At 43.9% G+C, this 16,216-nt stretch overlaps 1 protein-coding gene across 1 annotated transcript in view; it reads right to left on the bottom strand.

The window, feature by feature from the left end:
- The window catches only part of LOC120848890 (organic cation transporter protein), a 30,570-nt gene extending 15,322 nt beyond the window's left edge, over positions 1-15,248 (bottom strand). The window contains exons 1-7 of the mRNA XM_042293359.1: positions 14,901-15,248; positions 11,596-11,699; positions 9,254-9,408; positions 8,524-8,692; positions 4,609-4,756; positions 3,666-3,757; positions 2,572-2,786 (exon numbers count right to left, since the gene is read on the bottom strand). Coding sequence (XP_042149293.1) covers positions 2,572-2,786; positions 3,666-3,757; positions 4,609-4,756; positions 8,524-8,692; positions 9,254-9,408; positions 11,596-11,699; positions 14,901-15,248 — 1,231 coding nt within the window. The remainder of the gene's footprint in view (positions 1-2,571; positions 2,787-3,665; positions 3,758-4,608; positions 4,757-8,523; positions 8,693-9,253; positions 9,409-11,595; positions 11,700-14,900) is intronic.
- Positions 15,249-16,216: the final 968 nt, after the last annotated feature.

Raw genomic sequence — 16,216 nt, 5'->3', positions numbered from 1 at the left:
TTGCATGATTAGTGTCTTAAATTGGTTGATACTGAATTGGTCCTGTAAGAAATTGAAGAGATCGGACTTCAGTCGCGAGCACATCATTTAACGCCACCTCAAACGCCTGTTTTTACAGATCCTATGTTAGCCTGCCAAAGACCTGCACGATAAGTATGCGCTGTCAAAGCTGCTGGCGTGAGCATGGGGTAGATCTCAGATGTTTTATTTGCTTGCGTTTTGGTTTCAATAAGACTGCGAGCAAAGGAGGCCTTATAGACCATTTGCTATATCCCCAAGTGCCCCGGCCCGTGCTAAAAGAATCCTGGGAACGGTGTTCCTTCAGCACCTTAGTGATCGGTAATTTCGAAATTATCCTCGGTTACATATCTCGTGAGCGTAATTCGGAGTCACACTGGAAAAACGCCTAATATGTCGAAAATTTGCGATCACTAGGGAGCTGAAGGAACACCGTTCCCATGATTCCTCCAGTCTGGGCCGGGGTGCTTGGGAATATAGCAAATGGTCTATTGAAGCTACGAGAGCGAACGCACTTTGATTGGGCTAAGCACAAGCACACACGCTGGTGCAGTAAGCGCGTAGTCAGAGGAAACATACTCGTGCTTGTCACACTGGCTGCGCTCGCACTTATATTAAAACGGGGTATTGATACATCCACATGCTCGCTTCCGTAGCTGCAACAGCGTTGCAAGCTATGTGTGCGAAACAAAGTATGACATGCGAGCACGTACTGTACAGTACGCACCACTTGACGAGCGAGCGTGCTCCGCACGCAACCGTAAGTCGGAGCGACGCCGATGCTAGAAGCACCAGCAGGAGCAGGCCGTTTTGAACGACGCTTGCTTCCACGGCACGGGCATCCGTGCATGCCAAGTAGGCAGTGCTGCGCTCGCTATTACATCACACGCGCTTAGGGTGGAATGGAGGGTATTACTCGCTCTAAACAACTATCTTTTTGCAGGCTCATTAGCTTTCTACAGAGCACTTACCTCGCATAACTTTGCGGCTCCCGTCGGGTTGAAATCTTTTCGACCGATTCGGTGAAGCAAGGTATTCCTCCGTGGTTCATTTTCGGTTTCAGAGGGAACCTGAAAGGCTTCCCGGCCGACTTTTCCACAGGCGCAGTGGCCCGTCCTCTGCGGCGTAGCAATAGCTTGGGAAAGTGATGGCGGCCGGAAGTCCGAAACCGAAAGGAGGATGTCACGTGACAACTGAGCAGTAAGTAGTGTGCGCGGCGGCTTTTTCAAATGATGACGCCTTTTTCCCCAGGATAAAGGGGCTTTAAACTAGGTACGATTACAGCGCCGCCCTTTAGCGGCGAGTCAAAACATGAAAGTTGCTTTATATAGCTACTGCGAGATGGCACCGCCGGCCCTAGCGCGACTCGACTAGACGGGTACATGCAGCGGGAGTTGCCGCTGCGGGAGAAATGACGGCGTTGCGATCGCGTCTAGTTATGTTCTCGACTACGCATCGGAGCCATTTTTTGAAAGCAGGCTGCTATGGCAGTTTCCCAGCAGAGTTGTTGTTGTAACGTTGGTGAGGGCAAAATGGCAAATAACTTAATTTGCCGATTCGAAGGCGCTAGGGTCCAAGACGTTCAAGCAAATATGGAGTGCAAGTTCGTCTGCTCCTTGCACAGGGGTTCTGATGATGTCAGAACGCTGAGCTTTTATTGGCTGGTTAAAATAAATAGTGGGTAGGCCTCAAGGCATCTAGCCTTGAGGCCTACCCGCTTAAGCTATTTGCTTGATTGTTTTTCTCGCACATCCCAACTACGTCATGTTTCAAACATGGCAACTGTCACACAAAACCAGTCTATATACTTGAGTATATAACCATTTTCGAATAATATCCAGTCTATAAACTGTAACATCGTAAAATATTTTGGAGTGGTAGACATTGGTACACCGTTTTTGAAGCACATACTGGTATACCAGACGTCACCAGGAAACAAGAGCTTCTACTTGCCCTAAATCCGCGGTCGCGCCCCTACAACATCATACAAAAGACAGTCTGCACTCTGCAGACACTAGAGAGTTTTAGGGAACCGTATTTGCGCATCCGATACGGTACGGTGGGCCCTCCGGTATACGAACTGTGCACATGGGAGTGCCTTTTGTGGTAGAGCATGCGCAGTTGGTACCCGAAGGCCCACCTTACCATATCAAGATGTGAAAAAAAAAAAACGGTTCCCTAAAACCCCCTATTGCCTGTGGAGTGTTTCTTCCCTTTATAAGGCTCTCCTGTCATGTCGGTCATACAAACACTATGTGCAGACATGTTGGATGCATGGATATGTGGGAAGAAAACATGATTCGCAAATTCTTGAGGCATGACCGCAAATAAACTCTGTCTTTTCTGCAGAGAAGTCTGCGAGTCATTCGGATGATGTACGAGCAATGCGAGTGCGGCTTGAAATCTTCAAGAGTCACGTTATCTCTCTACTCATCTCTGAGCACTCACATAGTGGGGTGCACACCGTTACGAGTTTCTTGTTCTACGCTATGAAGTTTGTCTTAGAAACCGTAAATCTGTCAACTAATAAAACAGTAAGGAAATTAGTGTTACCTTTTGGCGTGAGGGCAGTGGCAACCAGGGTGACACCAAAAAAACCGTAGCTCCCCGCCATGATAGGTATCCTTTTGAGGTACTTTGTGGAGCCGAGCGACATCGTGTACCCGACGGTTTCGATGGCGGCGGTGATGGCGAAGGTGATGAATGGGTTTCCACCGAGGGTTGTCGAAGACCTCGCAAAGCCGTAATACACTATATACGAAAAGAAGCTGCAAAGCAGATTCACAACGGGGAGGCTTATAATCGTGGCTATCACTAAGGGTTTTAGCAGGCACTTTAAAACAAATAGAGTTGAATAGACTGCAATACCTTTCAAGCAATGTTTCATTGTAATGTGTATAAGGTTACGCGTCATAAGCTTAGTATATAGTTCGTCGTTGGTAACTACATTTTATTTCAATCTAATTACATTCATTATAACTGCAGACTTACGTGAGTCTACATCAGAGTCTACAACATAAAATGACGCAGAGACAAGTATCTAGGCAGCAACCGAGCATGGCATAAAAATAATATATTACCTAGAAGAGATAAAGTTCATTAGTAATAAAGTATTCTCACACAGGCGGAACTGTGAAAGTTAAAATAAATGTTTTGACATTTGTACCGTCAATTTTAATTTTGGTGGCTGACTCAATCCCGTTATTGAAGTGAGAAAAAAATTAATATATGTACGAAACTTCTTGATCATTCATCCGTTGTTAATACGAGTGTTTGCTCTCAGAACACTAGAGTTACTCTTGGCATATTTTGTGACATGTTAATCTTAAACAGCAGTATCAATATTTTACTCCTACTTAAAAATACGGAACCCTTTCTGACGCTAACATCGACACTCCATTGTTTCCATCATGAAACGATGTCATACACTTCATTTCACGTGACACGAAAATCTAGGTTACACGGCGCCTTCTCTGTAATCAGCTTTTGTCTGATCGCGGGCACATCGGCTGGAATTAAAACCCGGCACCTGGAGATCCAAAGGCCGACTCTTTATCTCAGAGTCACCGATGCTACTCCGATTTGCATGGAAGAACGCAATTCTGAAACCAAATTTCCGGGAACATTTAAAGAACTACGATACTCACGAGCAGCTAGTAAGAAGGATTGTGTTTCTTCGGAGATACTTGGTCTTGAAGAGCTCAGCGGTAGACACCTTTCCGCGGACTGACTTGTCAACCTGTTGAAACAAATGAATTTAAAACCGTAACTATTGGTATTGTCTCTAGCGAACGATCCCTCCTGATGCCTAAATTGTCAAGATTTTTTAGTCTTCGAAGTCACTCTAAGTTGTGGGGTCATCGTGATCTACAAATTTTGATCAGAGCAGTTATGGAATCTATTATATGCGTTGGGAGGTTTATCATTGAAGTCGCTGTATTGCCAATAAATTTATCTTATCACTGAACACGCTATGTAACGACTTAACTTGCTTGGCTGAGGTTCGATTCTGTATAAAAGCATGTATCATTGCAGGTTGTTTTTTCTTGCACTTGTTAAAGTAACAACTCGCTATTACTGCGCAGTCAAACCTCGGTTAAACACTGGCTCCGAAAACAGTCACTTCAAGCACTATGCGTACGATCTGCACAGGTGTGTGGCTACAGGAAGCACATTTCTGTGAAGTTTCCTTTTCACTGCAAAACACACATACTATCATACATTGTGAAGAAGTTAAGATACAGATGCATCTGCATTACTTGTGAGGGAGTAGTGAAAAATGTTAGGACGTCAAGAAAGCCCCTCCAGCGAACAAGACCAGTGCTAGCCAAATGATCAAGTGAAACTACCAGCTCATCATCTCTAAGCCAATTATATTTTCCTTAAACTTCTCTTTCGTGTCGTTACACGCTGGATGCGCTTGGTGAGGACATTTTTGTAGATATTACGCTAGCCTATTATTGCGAATTTGGAAAGCATATAGAAAATAATATATGCAGCATTACCATTGCCGTTCCTCTTCCCTTTTTATTTAGCTCACGAGCTCAACATTACAACTCGAATCAAACAGACTGACTTGAAAAAACGTACGCCAACTTTGGTCTCCATTAACCGCTCCACTTCTTTTTCGATGTCTTGCGGGCCGCGTCGGTTGAACTTCGCAATTTTCTTTATGGACGCGCACGCCTTTGTCTTTTGGCCCGTACTCAGAAGCCATCTTGGAGATTCATACAACCATCTGGAGGAAAACATAAAGGCAAACATTATTTTTAAAGAAAGTAAACTAAGGGCGGTGTTCCTCTCTCTCAAGTGGAACCGATTGAAGCCTCAAAGCGACAACCTACATTTCGTTGAGTTGAGATACTCAAACGCCTTGATTTAATAGAAACAGCACCTCAAACCACGGAGAAAGTTTGCAATTTAATGGCGAATGCCCCCCCCCCCCCCCCCCCCCCCCCCCCCTCAGATTGCTTGCTCACGCACATGCGTGCGTTGCCGCGGGACGAGGAGGATACTGGATGCAGAGGCTTGCAGACAATTGAAGCTTTCGCCCTTTCCCCCCGGCGTGTATCGCAAACAAGACCCGTAAACAACGTGATTTCGTGTGCTCCATTGAGTCTTCCTGGAGTTCTTGTTATCACTCTATGTATAGTCATATACAGATTAAGAAGCTTAGAGCGTAGCCCATTATGTTCACGCACTTTGTTTCTTGCTTCGTTCCTTGGCGTTTGTATCGGATAATGACGCAACCTCGTTGGCCACAGGTCGACGCCACGCGTTTGTTGAGAACGTTAAGGATTATGCGTGGCGCAAGTCTGTCCCCTTCTTGTGCAGGGGTTACGGTGATCTCATGACGCCGAGCTCTGGTTGGCGCCGATCGAAAGGATAGTGGGTAGTCCTCAAGGTAGCTAGCATCGAAGTCTACCCACTATAATGCTGATCAGAACCTATCAGAGTTGGGCGTCCTGACATCACTGCAACCTTCGCGCAAGAGGCAGACGTAATTGCGCCCTTCATATTTTGTCTCGCCTTAACTCAATGGCAGACGCAGCCGATGCTACGAGCTAATGGAACCAATCAGACAGCTTCAGAGGCGCACTATCGTGCTTCTCGTCTCGTTTCAGCGCGTGTTCTATCATCGCTCAACCTATCATACACAGAAAAGGCCTAATGACGTGCGCTTTGGACGCTGCTTGATTAATCCCATTACCTCGAAGCGCCGAATGCGTCCGGACTGATACGATGTATGCGGAGAGCAAGGTCGTCTGATACTTTTGCAGAAGCTGCAGTGACGTCAGAACGACGCCCAGTTCTGATTGGCTCTAATTGGAGGATAGTGCGTAGAGCTCAAGGCAGTTTGCTTTGAGGTTTACCCGCTATGTTTCATACAGAGCCAATCAGAGCTTGGAGTTCTGACGTCACCACAACCCCTGCTAAAGAAGCAAACGAACTTACGCTTCGCATAGGGGCTATTCACTAGACGCCATATTTGGGTGCGCCGTTCAGAGCGCGTGCTCAGGAAGAGCTCACATTAATAGGCTGCTAAGACCGGAAGTCTTGATATTGGTGAATGCACGTTCCTAACGAACTCTGTGAAGCTCGACTTCACAACGCACTCAGCAGTCGCGCACGCAGCTATGGCCGCCGGTGAATACTCCCTACTAGCCTTTGCAAGTACGACCTCTTGTCGGTGGAGTGGGCAGAGTGTCTAATAGTCATGCATTGCTGAGGCGTGCCCACGGTTTCCTGAGTGGCGCCCAAACAAAGCGTTTTCCATCCACGGTGGACAGACTAGCTCACGAGGCGTGGCTGCTCGCAAACATCTACAGACCGTTTTCGTGTGACGGTAGTTACTTTGAAATATGAGGCAGCTGGGTTGGGTAACAAGGAACTAAAGTAAATAGTTTATGCATCCATCTACAATTAAAAAATAGTGCAGCCAATACAAAAGTAGAACTATTTGGCACGAACCCCTTGAAAGCTAGCGCCTTCCAGTCGGCAAATGAAGTGATGTGCTATTGTGGCCCAACTCGGTCAAGTCGGAATTCAACATGGCGGCCACCACGAGAAAACGCTTTTCACCCCTAAGCTGCGACTGCTGTGGAAGCTATGTCTTTGTTAGACCAGTCATACGCCTCTCTTTCACCACGTCGTCACGCTCCCGTCCATACCCACGCACGGAGAGCCGGGTCAGGTGATAAGAGGGAGGTGGCTGATTGGTCCGGAGGGCACGTAGCTCTAAAGTCTTCATGCTTTACCTGGTGCGTCTGCCTTAAAATATGGGCACTCAATTCGGCAACTAATTTGCGTATTTCTTTAACTATTAGAGACGCGGGGCGTTACCTAATGTGTTAACTTTTCTTATGTTGCAAATTATTCTGGGGCGTTTTTTTTTCTCGTTTTTTTTTTTTTTTTTTTTTAAGTTATTGCGCTCGAAATGTTGTACGTCGCAATAACAATGTCCTCAGAACCAGTGTTTTAGGCTTTCCACCAAAACGTAACGAAATGCGTTGTTACTTGCATATAGAAGAAACGGCTTACCGTCCTAGGTTACCTCGAAATAAAAGGAACGTGTTACCGTGACCGATAAAAAAAGTAGTGGACGTCACTTTTCTCTTACCTTTTTAATTATGAATTAACACGTTTTACTTTTTTGACGTTACAGTTACGCATAAGTGCCAGATTTAAAGAAACATTATGTCAATCCATAAATTTAACATAACTACCTTATCTTTTTATGGTTTTATCTGAAAACTTACAACAAAAAAACGCAAAAAAAAAAAAATTTTTTTAACGCTTTGGCGTTTCGAAACACAAAATACATTGAAATGTATTTTTTTTAAAGTCATGTGAAGAACATGTAATTAGTAACGTAACTACGTTACCCGTTACATGAAACAAGTAAAGAAAGTGTACTTTATTCGATATTGTTTTGAAAAGATAACGAGTACGTTACAGCGTTACCGAAGCCACGTACTACCGGAAACACCCGTTACTAGTATCGTGTTACCGCCAACACTGCTCAGGACCCATCATGCGCACTGCGATTCTTAAGCTCTCGTGGCTATCGTGGCATTGGCGCAGACAGATGAGTTAGATGTGTGCCTCTTTTTAGACAAAAACTAAATGCGCGCGCAAACGTGCTGCATTTCGTTTGTATGTTTCCCCATGTGACTAAGGACATGAAGCTCAAATGCGGCAGAGACAAAGCCACACCTCCTTTATTTCTTATTTCCCCTGCACGGCGAACCAGCGAAACAAGTAAAGAAAAAAAAAATCGCCACGCTATTTTAGGGTGTTTCAATTTCAGTTTAATTTTAAGGGCATATATGAATATTTTTCTTCGCGTTTAGGCATGCATTCAGCCGCGGTTTGGTGGAGAGTAGTTTGTAAATTGAAAGAGTAGATAGACGCTTTATTAGTTTATTTTATGATCGATGTTTTAGAAAAAGAAATATTTTCATTATTATTATTATAATAACTCGCTGCTGAGTAAAATGGACACACTTTCGACAGAAGATATCTTCCTGGTTTGTAATTTTTGCAGCATTTTTTTAAAGAGCAAAGTGTCATGTTCAAGTCTATTATCCACCGTAAGCTTTTAGTTTGACTTCTTGCTCTTTGAGGTCAAGGGAACTGTTTTATGTTCGTGAGTGCTCCCGCTTCTCACCTGTAATCCGCATGGAGGGTTTGTTAAATGGTGTCTCGTCCCCTTCGCCTGACGTGTTTATGCCTTTAGCTGCTTTTAAAACTTAATGAGGTCTGAACTGTAGGACGATATGGGATTTTGTCTTCTGATCTTTTTTTGTTTTGCTCAGTATTGTTATGTATTTAATGTTGGAGTGTTTGATGTGCGTGTTCCGGGAAGGCTCCCGGTGGGCATCAATAGTGAAACATAAACGAAGATACTCAGTTAAAAGGCGACTACATTCTAACGCCTTTCTCCTTAAAATAACATCTTAGTTAGACCACATTTAACATATCGATGTAAAACAAGGTACTTACGGGAGCATGACGAGAATCGACACTCCGAGGACGGAGTTGACAATATACAGTTTCCTCCAGTCCTCGACAAGCCACACGATCCCCGGTAGGAAAAGGATACCCGCGATCCAGCCGTAGCCATAGCAAATATTCAAGGCTATCCTAGACTTTGGACCAATCGTTTCAGCAACTGAAAAAGGTAATTTTGTTTTTGAAAAAAACGTGAAACGTCACTGTTATGTCACTTATGTTCAAATGCAACATTACGGCGATCTTTTAAGAAAAAAAAAAGAATATGCAAGGACATCTTCATTATGCCCATTTGTCTACAGGGTGCGGCAAATTAAAACGCCTCAGCATTAATCTGACCCGAGAGGTAAAATTACAAGCGGGGGAGTCCCGCCATGAAGTTAGGAAGAAACGTCGGTAGGTACTGCTAAACTTTTCTTTTGTGGAATTGTGGCAGTGTTTCACGGGTTGGAATTCCAGTGGCACTCAATATACAGTTCTACCATTTTGGCCGGCGCGTGAATGAGAGACCTCATATTGTCCTCTACTGTAGCACCTACAAGTTATCTATTTAAGCCAAATCATGAACTTGTATTTTCTCTACAATTTTAACTTTTCCTTGCATTAGCAGTCACTGAGCAGAAAGGACATACCCAGTGGTAATTAAGAAATATAAGATGGATGGAGAAATTTAAACGTATCAACACGACTACACTAAACCTTCATATTTGACAACACTTACGCAGGCTGAAGCTGGCAACTTGAAGTCCCGAAATTCCGAATGCAATTCCAACACGTGCGGCTAGGAAGAAATAGAAGCTGTTGCTGAAGACGCAGGCTACAGAGGACAATGCCAGTAAGATGCTTGACCATAAGGCAACTATCCTTCGGCCGTATCTAAAAGAAAGTTGAAGACGATCTTAAAGAGAGGCCAACGCCACTACATCACTATCAACCATAATTACTATCGTCACTGTAATAATCATCGTAATGACAGATTTGTTTACGGCTAGTACGGTGCCTGAAACTCGTGTCCTACTGGTGCGCTTAGTGCGTCCTGAAAAAATTGTCCCTAGATTTTCTCCAGATGACATCACGTGTCATGCTGTTGCAAACCGCAATCCTGGCGGTGGCACAGCGGTGGAGGGGAGTATGGAAGTCGCCATTTCCGCTGTACCTCGTTGTCAGCTCGGCAGTTCATAGACGCTTTTTCAGAACAAGTTTAGGCTCGCTTTTTCGCTGTAACTTTTACGACCAACTACCAGGATTCCGACATAAAACAGCATGACACACCGGAATCTGTGCCGTCATTTGTTGCCACTTCGCAACGTTGCTACAATAGCACACGAAACCGGTCTATGCGCTCAAGTATATAACACTTTTCTCATGAAATCCAGTCTATAAGCTATAACAACGTAAAAACGTTTGGCATGGTAGACGTTAGTAGATCGTTTTTGAAGCATATATACTGTTATATTAGACGTGATCAAGGAAACAAGTGTTTCTACATGCCCTAAAACCGCGGTCATGCCGCTAAGACATCGTACAAATGGCAGTCAGCAGACGCGAGAGAGCTTTTTGCACACCCGATATGGTACGATGGGCCCCCCGGTACGAATTGCGCATGCGCGCAGCATTTTGTGGTAGCACATGCGCAGTTCGTACCGGAGGGCCCATCGTACCGTATCGGGTGTGCAAAAACGGTTCCTTAAAACTTCCTATTAGAGTGTTTTAGGGAACCGTTTTGGCACATCCCATACGGTACGATGGGCCCTCCGGTACGAACTGCGCATATGCGAGTCTTCTGCGACAACGCATGCGCAGTTCCAACCGGAGGGCACATCGTACCAAATGGGATGTGCAAAAGCGGTTCTCTAAAATTCTCTATTGACGGGCTCTACACACCGGAATGGGCTCGTAGAAGACGCTGTGATTCAGGCAAGAGAGGGAATTCAGAAAAATACTTTCTACCCTTTATGGCCACCAGAGTTTGCATCCTATCTTCGGTTAACTTCTGTCTTGTCACGGGCGAGTGTCATGGTGCGCGTCCAAAAAGAGTGCTGCTGTTTCAATTTAATATTTACACTTAACTCATTTTGAGGCAGCGAAAATATTTGCGCTAGTTTTAACTCCCAATTGGGCCCAATTCATAAACACAAGTTTGTTTTTGTGGGCTTTGTCATATCGAATATGTACACCTCAATGTTACGCCTTGTTTTGTCACAGTGAATGTTTACACCTCAATTTTACGCATTGTGTTGTCATTGTGAATATTTGCGCCTGAATATTACGCCTTGTTTTGTCATTGTTAGTGTTTACACCTATAACTCAACCTTGTCAAACCCGCGTTCATAAATAAGAATTGTAATAGTAAATGGTAATACAACTTGTTGTTGCCAAATAACACAACTACAAAAATCAACAGTATTTTACAAAGACGCGCAAGGGACATCAGCAAAAAACATTTATATATATATATATATATATGTTTACACCTATAACTCAACCTTGTCAAACCCGCGTTCATAAATAAGAATTGTAATAGTAAATTGTAATACAACTTGTTGTTGCCAAATAACACAACTACAAAAATCAACAGTATTTTACAAAGACGCGCAAGGGACATCAGCAAAAAAAATTTATATATATATATATATATATGTGTGTGTGTTTGCCTGATACTTCAGCGCGTCTGCTTCATATGAGCATGAACATTGAAGCGTATTTGCTATTGCTTCTTTAAGTTGTTTAGATTGACACCAACGGAAGCACACCCTGTTGCATCTAGCCGAGCAAACGTTCAAACAATCCGGCTCATAAAAAAAAATTATAAAGGGTTTAATATTTTTGTGGATGTGATCCTTCTGATTCGCACCAAATAAATTTGCTGAAGAAAGTCTCATGGTGTCTAAACACTCACGTCTAAAAATGCGAGGGCGCAATGAAGTTGTTAAATGCTAAACATAGTAAATTTACCCGAAACTGAAGATCTCTGAACTACAACATAAACACGAAGGAAACTTAAGATTTCTATGCGCCTTTCATGTGTATAACACTCACGAGAAATTTGAAATAAACGCTTACCTGTCGGACAAGTTTCCGATGATAATAACGCCCAGCATGAGGCATCCCATGTAGGAACTTTGTACTAGCGACTTCTGCCATTTGCGTTCGCAAACCAGATCCCACTGTACATATTAGCAAAATAAAAACGCGCAATATTAAAATATTTGAATTTTCTATGTGTATGATTAGCAAATACGATGTTACATACAATGCAGTTCAGCATGATTGGAAACACGTCTTTCTAGCAAAATTTGCAGGAGCTTGTTTCCGAGCCCGAAACCATTTTCTGGCTTGTCGAGTACAGCAAGCTCAAGAGAACGAATTACATTTCTTTTAATGAATTTTGTAAAAGAGCTTACAAGATGGCTTTGCTGAAATTCAACGTAAATGTATTTAATGCAAGCAAGGATTTCATAATTCAAGTTCGCATGCGGCACATGAGTCGGTCATATTTCTGTCGTTCACATTTTTTATTGCTTGGGCAAGAGCTATACGAAAAGAACATTCAGAGTGCGGGCGAATTGATAACCCATCATGTTCAGTGGTAATCGCACTTGTCCTTAAAGGCCCGTTCACACTCTTGCGACCGAGTACGACTGAGAGAGAGAGATCCCTTTAAACTTAAAGGGGCGGTGCAACGATTTTTGGACTTCGGTCAAATATTTCTGAAAGTTTCCCCCTGACACTTCTAAAGTAAAGAACAGAAAACCGATTTCGCCTGCGTGTCCTAGTTGTTGCGTAAAAAAAAAAAAAAAGATAAAGATTGGCATTTCGGGCACCCCTCAACTTACTCCCAGCCTTCAGAGTCACACCTGGTCGCACTCCCAGTGACGTCGTTCGGAGTGCCCTGTAGCTTGCCGTGTGCTACCTCGGAGGACGCTTCCCCTCCCTCTCTCTGCGTACATTAGCGGGCGCTATGCTGCAGCTTAGAGCCGAGCGAGGTCACGTAATCTTTCCGCCGTAGTTCCTTCGGCTGCCACTTGGGGCTGCAGGTGGGGGAAAAAGCTCGACTTTTGCTTTGCGATTATGCAGCGGAATCGCGACATTTTCAATGAAGGAAGTGTTTTCTCTATCCTCTGGGACACGATAAACAACGTAAAAATGACGAGATGCAAATTCTTTTAATCATAAAATCGTTGCACCGCCCCTTTAAATGTTTTTAGAATGAGGGAACACACTGGCATTGTGGCGCCATCTATGCGGTAATTCTGGAACTGTATTTCACAAGAGCGAAGGTTTTGGGGAATTTCGGAGGTCAAATGTGCGTAATACCCATAGAACGGCTCGTTTATAACATTGACAAAAGTTTTTCGAGCCAAGAAAGAAAGGATAATGCGCGAGAAATAAAAAAATATGCCGGACCGCCGAGTTTACACTGCTTCTCAATAGATGGCGCCAGTGTGTTGTCTGGTTTAAGAAGTTTTAAGGAACCTAGGTTTAAGAAGTCGCAAGAGTGTGAACGCTCCTTAACGCGGAAACGCGCTGCTCTCTCCAGCGAACACTCGACTGGTCGCATTCACGGCAACTAATCGAATCATAATTTAAGACAAAACCCTGAGACGGCAAAAACCGAAGGCCGACACAACACACGAAGTCTCAATCGCAGCTGAATTTACTTGACAAAAGTTTAATTTAATTTATGGTTCAAGTACTCCACCAAAGCAAAAGATGAGAAAAGTAAAAATAGCGACACCCTTTCAATAAATACATACGAGAGAAAGGGATCATGCAGAAGACCCCCAAAAGAACTTCGCCCTTCTGTCAAAACAATTAAGCTGTTTTTAAGACTTCGTATGTTGTGTCATGTTTCGTTTTTCCCCAGTCTCGGTTTTTTGTCTTAAATTATGTGTAATAATCTCCAGCTAGTTTGCGCCCTAAGTTTTCGCTCTTTAATCTAGTCACGTGGGTTAACATGGAACATCCTGTGCTGTCGGGGGCCGCCGGGGCCGCCGAACTGGCCGAATGCAGTAGGCTTCTATCACTGCCTTCGCAAACGTCATGAAACTCCATCAATAGACAACAAAACTAAAACCCGAGTGTTTGTCAATAATGGCAACATCAAGAAGAAATAAGAATGCAGTGTTGTGCCTTTAAAATTATTCACCTTTACCCTTTACAAGTCGGCGCAGTGTTTGTCGGCGGCTCCCGTTGCAGCGGCGGGACGCTCCTCGGGCGGGTTGTTTCACGTTGCCCCACGTGGCAAGATTAGTTGCCGCGTACAGCACCAGTCGAGCGCTCGCTGGCGAGAGCCGTGCGTTCCGGCGTAATGAACAGCTGGGGTAACCACGGTGATATATGCGAAGACGAGAAACGCGCAAAAATGAGCAAACATTAAATTGTTTCTTGACTTTGGACTGAGATGGTATGGTGTCGTGTTCTCTCCCCATGCCACCCGTCGCCAAGTTTGTAGCAGGTACAATGTTTGTTACCTGGACATAGGAAATGTCCGTGCGACGTTTACCAGCCGACGTGTTACGCTTGACATTTCGCTTTGGATATTCCATTTTTCACACTTGATGTAACGCAGAAATATAGCGAGTGGTGCTCTAATACATTCTCTATGTCTTGATGCCACAGGCAAAACAACAGTGGAGAAAATCACTTGCACGTTTCGTAGATAGCCATCAATGGTATGTCATGCAGGATAGCTTCGAACCGAAGTGGAGCATAGCCGCATTCTTTAATCTATTACATCTACCCGGTACGGATCGAGAGGACTTAATTTCTCTACAGGGTGTTCCTGAGCGTTGATCGTGGGTAAAGCTATTCGCATAAATGAAACGATAGGCGAAGTTCACTGAAACGTTTCCACGAATATGTCTCTAGCTAGTGTATTTACAACAGACAAGAGTCAGTGGTGTGGAATTGAGGAACAAAATTAAGCCTAAAAGTACCGCTTCTGTTATGCACATAGCGAGAAAAACGGTAAATAAGACTGTCTAATTGACACCGCTGCTCACAGATGGCACCACACACGCTCTATCCCCTAGATCTTCTGTTAGGTGAGCATCTCACAGAAGATTGAATGTTTCTGCTTCATGTTGCGACATATGGTAGTAGTAGCGTCAACCAGGCAGTTATTACTCTTAATTCTTCCCTCGTACATTAGTAAAAGCAAAACTTTGTTTACTTATTTCTTTTTTCTTGCGACCAACACTCATGAAATTTAAGTATGATAAATGCACCACCTTGAGTCACCTTTGTGCAAAAGCTTAATTGCAGTCAGTTTATTGATTCATTTATACGGATATTTTACCCCCGAATAACGCTCGGGAACAACCTGTAGAAATATAATAAAGAACAATACCATAAAGAAACCTCACCTCATTCGAGACGGAATGTCCAAAGACATGTTCATCATAGATCCAGGAATCGCAGGGAATCGTCGTGGCATTGTTGACCCCAGTAGTACCGTTCAGTGGCACGTCGTACATAAGACACTGACTGTAAGATTCCGACACGTTGTCATACGGGATGAACATCTTCTTCAACTGCTCGCCCGTCCTGTTTCCGTCCGTGTCCGGGTAGGAGCACCAGTGGTCGTTGTTTGTAACCAGGAACACGTAGGCCATGTTGTTGAGGCCTGTCAGTATTCCACGGTACGTGACGAAGGCCACGAAGAAGCCTTGCCATCGGCCAAAGTTGCCGATCAGGTCCACCACATCCGCCATCCTTCCTCCACTCGATCCTACAAGGTCATGCAATAAGTACTGCTTGAACCTCTAGTGCCCGTTGCATCTATTTATTTTGCTATACCGTCAGCATTCTGAATGAACATCAAGGCCAGTAAGTGCTTTCTATATACAATACAGTTTATAAAAAAGGAGTGATATAAAGGTAGCTATCCGACAAACAAATGCTTAAGTAGTCTGGCATTAAAAAAGTCAGTGAATTCTCATCGACGAAACAAAACTTTTACTAACCTGATTCTTTTCGCTCATATTATTAGGAAAAAAGGATCCCAGAAACAAAGCAGTTTTATGTTACGATTCAATGACTGACATGCAACTTCCTTTGTGTAGGCCTAGCTGTGGTAACTCCCGAGTGACAGTTAAGAAACAGCTGTAATTAATCTAGACAGGGGCCGTGTAACTACATTTGAGTCTTAAAGAACTGATTAAAAATGTTTTCATTATGAAATCTTCGACAAGCGCATGCAGTTTTGACTGACCTATTATGTAATCAAGCGTCTCTTTTTTTCAGAATTCAAGCTTAACTTTACTATTTTTACAGTATACACCACTTACCTCAACAACGCCGACCGCCTGCGGGTCTAGTGGTCAACTGAGTTTTTTTTTCGGCAAGCTCCTTGCGAGCGAGAAGATAGCGAAGGTAATTAAAGCGTCATAAATGGCGAGATATTTGTTTTATGGTAGATGCGTTGGGAGTCGGACTCCGTAGCTACCTTATCGTTAACTATACTCCTCGCAGTAAAACATCTCCACGGGGCCAGTCCGCCAAGTCCAGACTTCCTGCTTGCCAGGAAAATGAAGGCACAGACATTGTGGTTCACATACTTCTAAGTTATGGTGCTTGGAACGCGTCTTGAAACGTGGTTCCTCAATTTTCTCGTGATGACGTCATAAAAGTGGCATGCTGTTTCCTGCTACTCTGTTTGCAGTGGCACGACAGCACAGGC

Source organism: Ixodes scapularis, unplaced genomic scaffold (genome assembly GCF_016920785.2).
Source record: "Ixodes scapularis isolate PalLabHiFi unplaced genomic scaffold, ASM1692078v2 PGA_scaffold4__175_contigs__length_147842914, whole genome shotgun sequence".
NCBI classification, from domain to species: domain Eukaryota; kingdom Metazoa; phylum Arthropoda; class Arachnida; order Ixodida; family Ixodidae; genus Ixodes; species Ixodes scapularis.
Note: the sequence above shows the minus strand (reverse complement) of the source record. Positions and strands in the feature narration are given on the sequence as shown.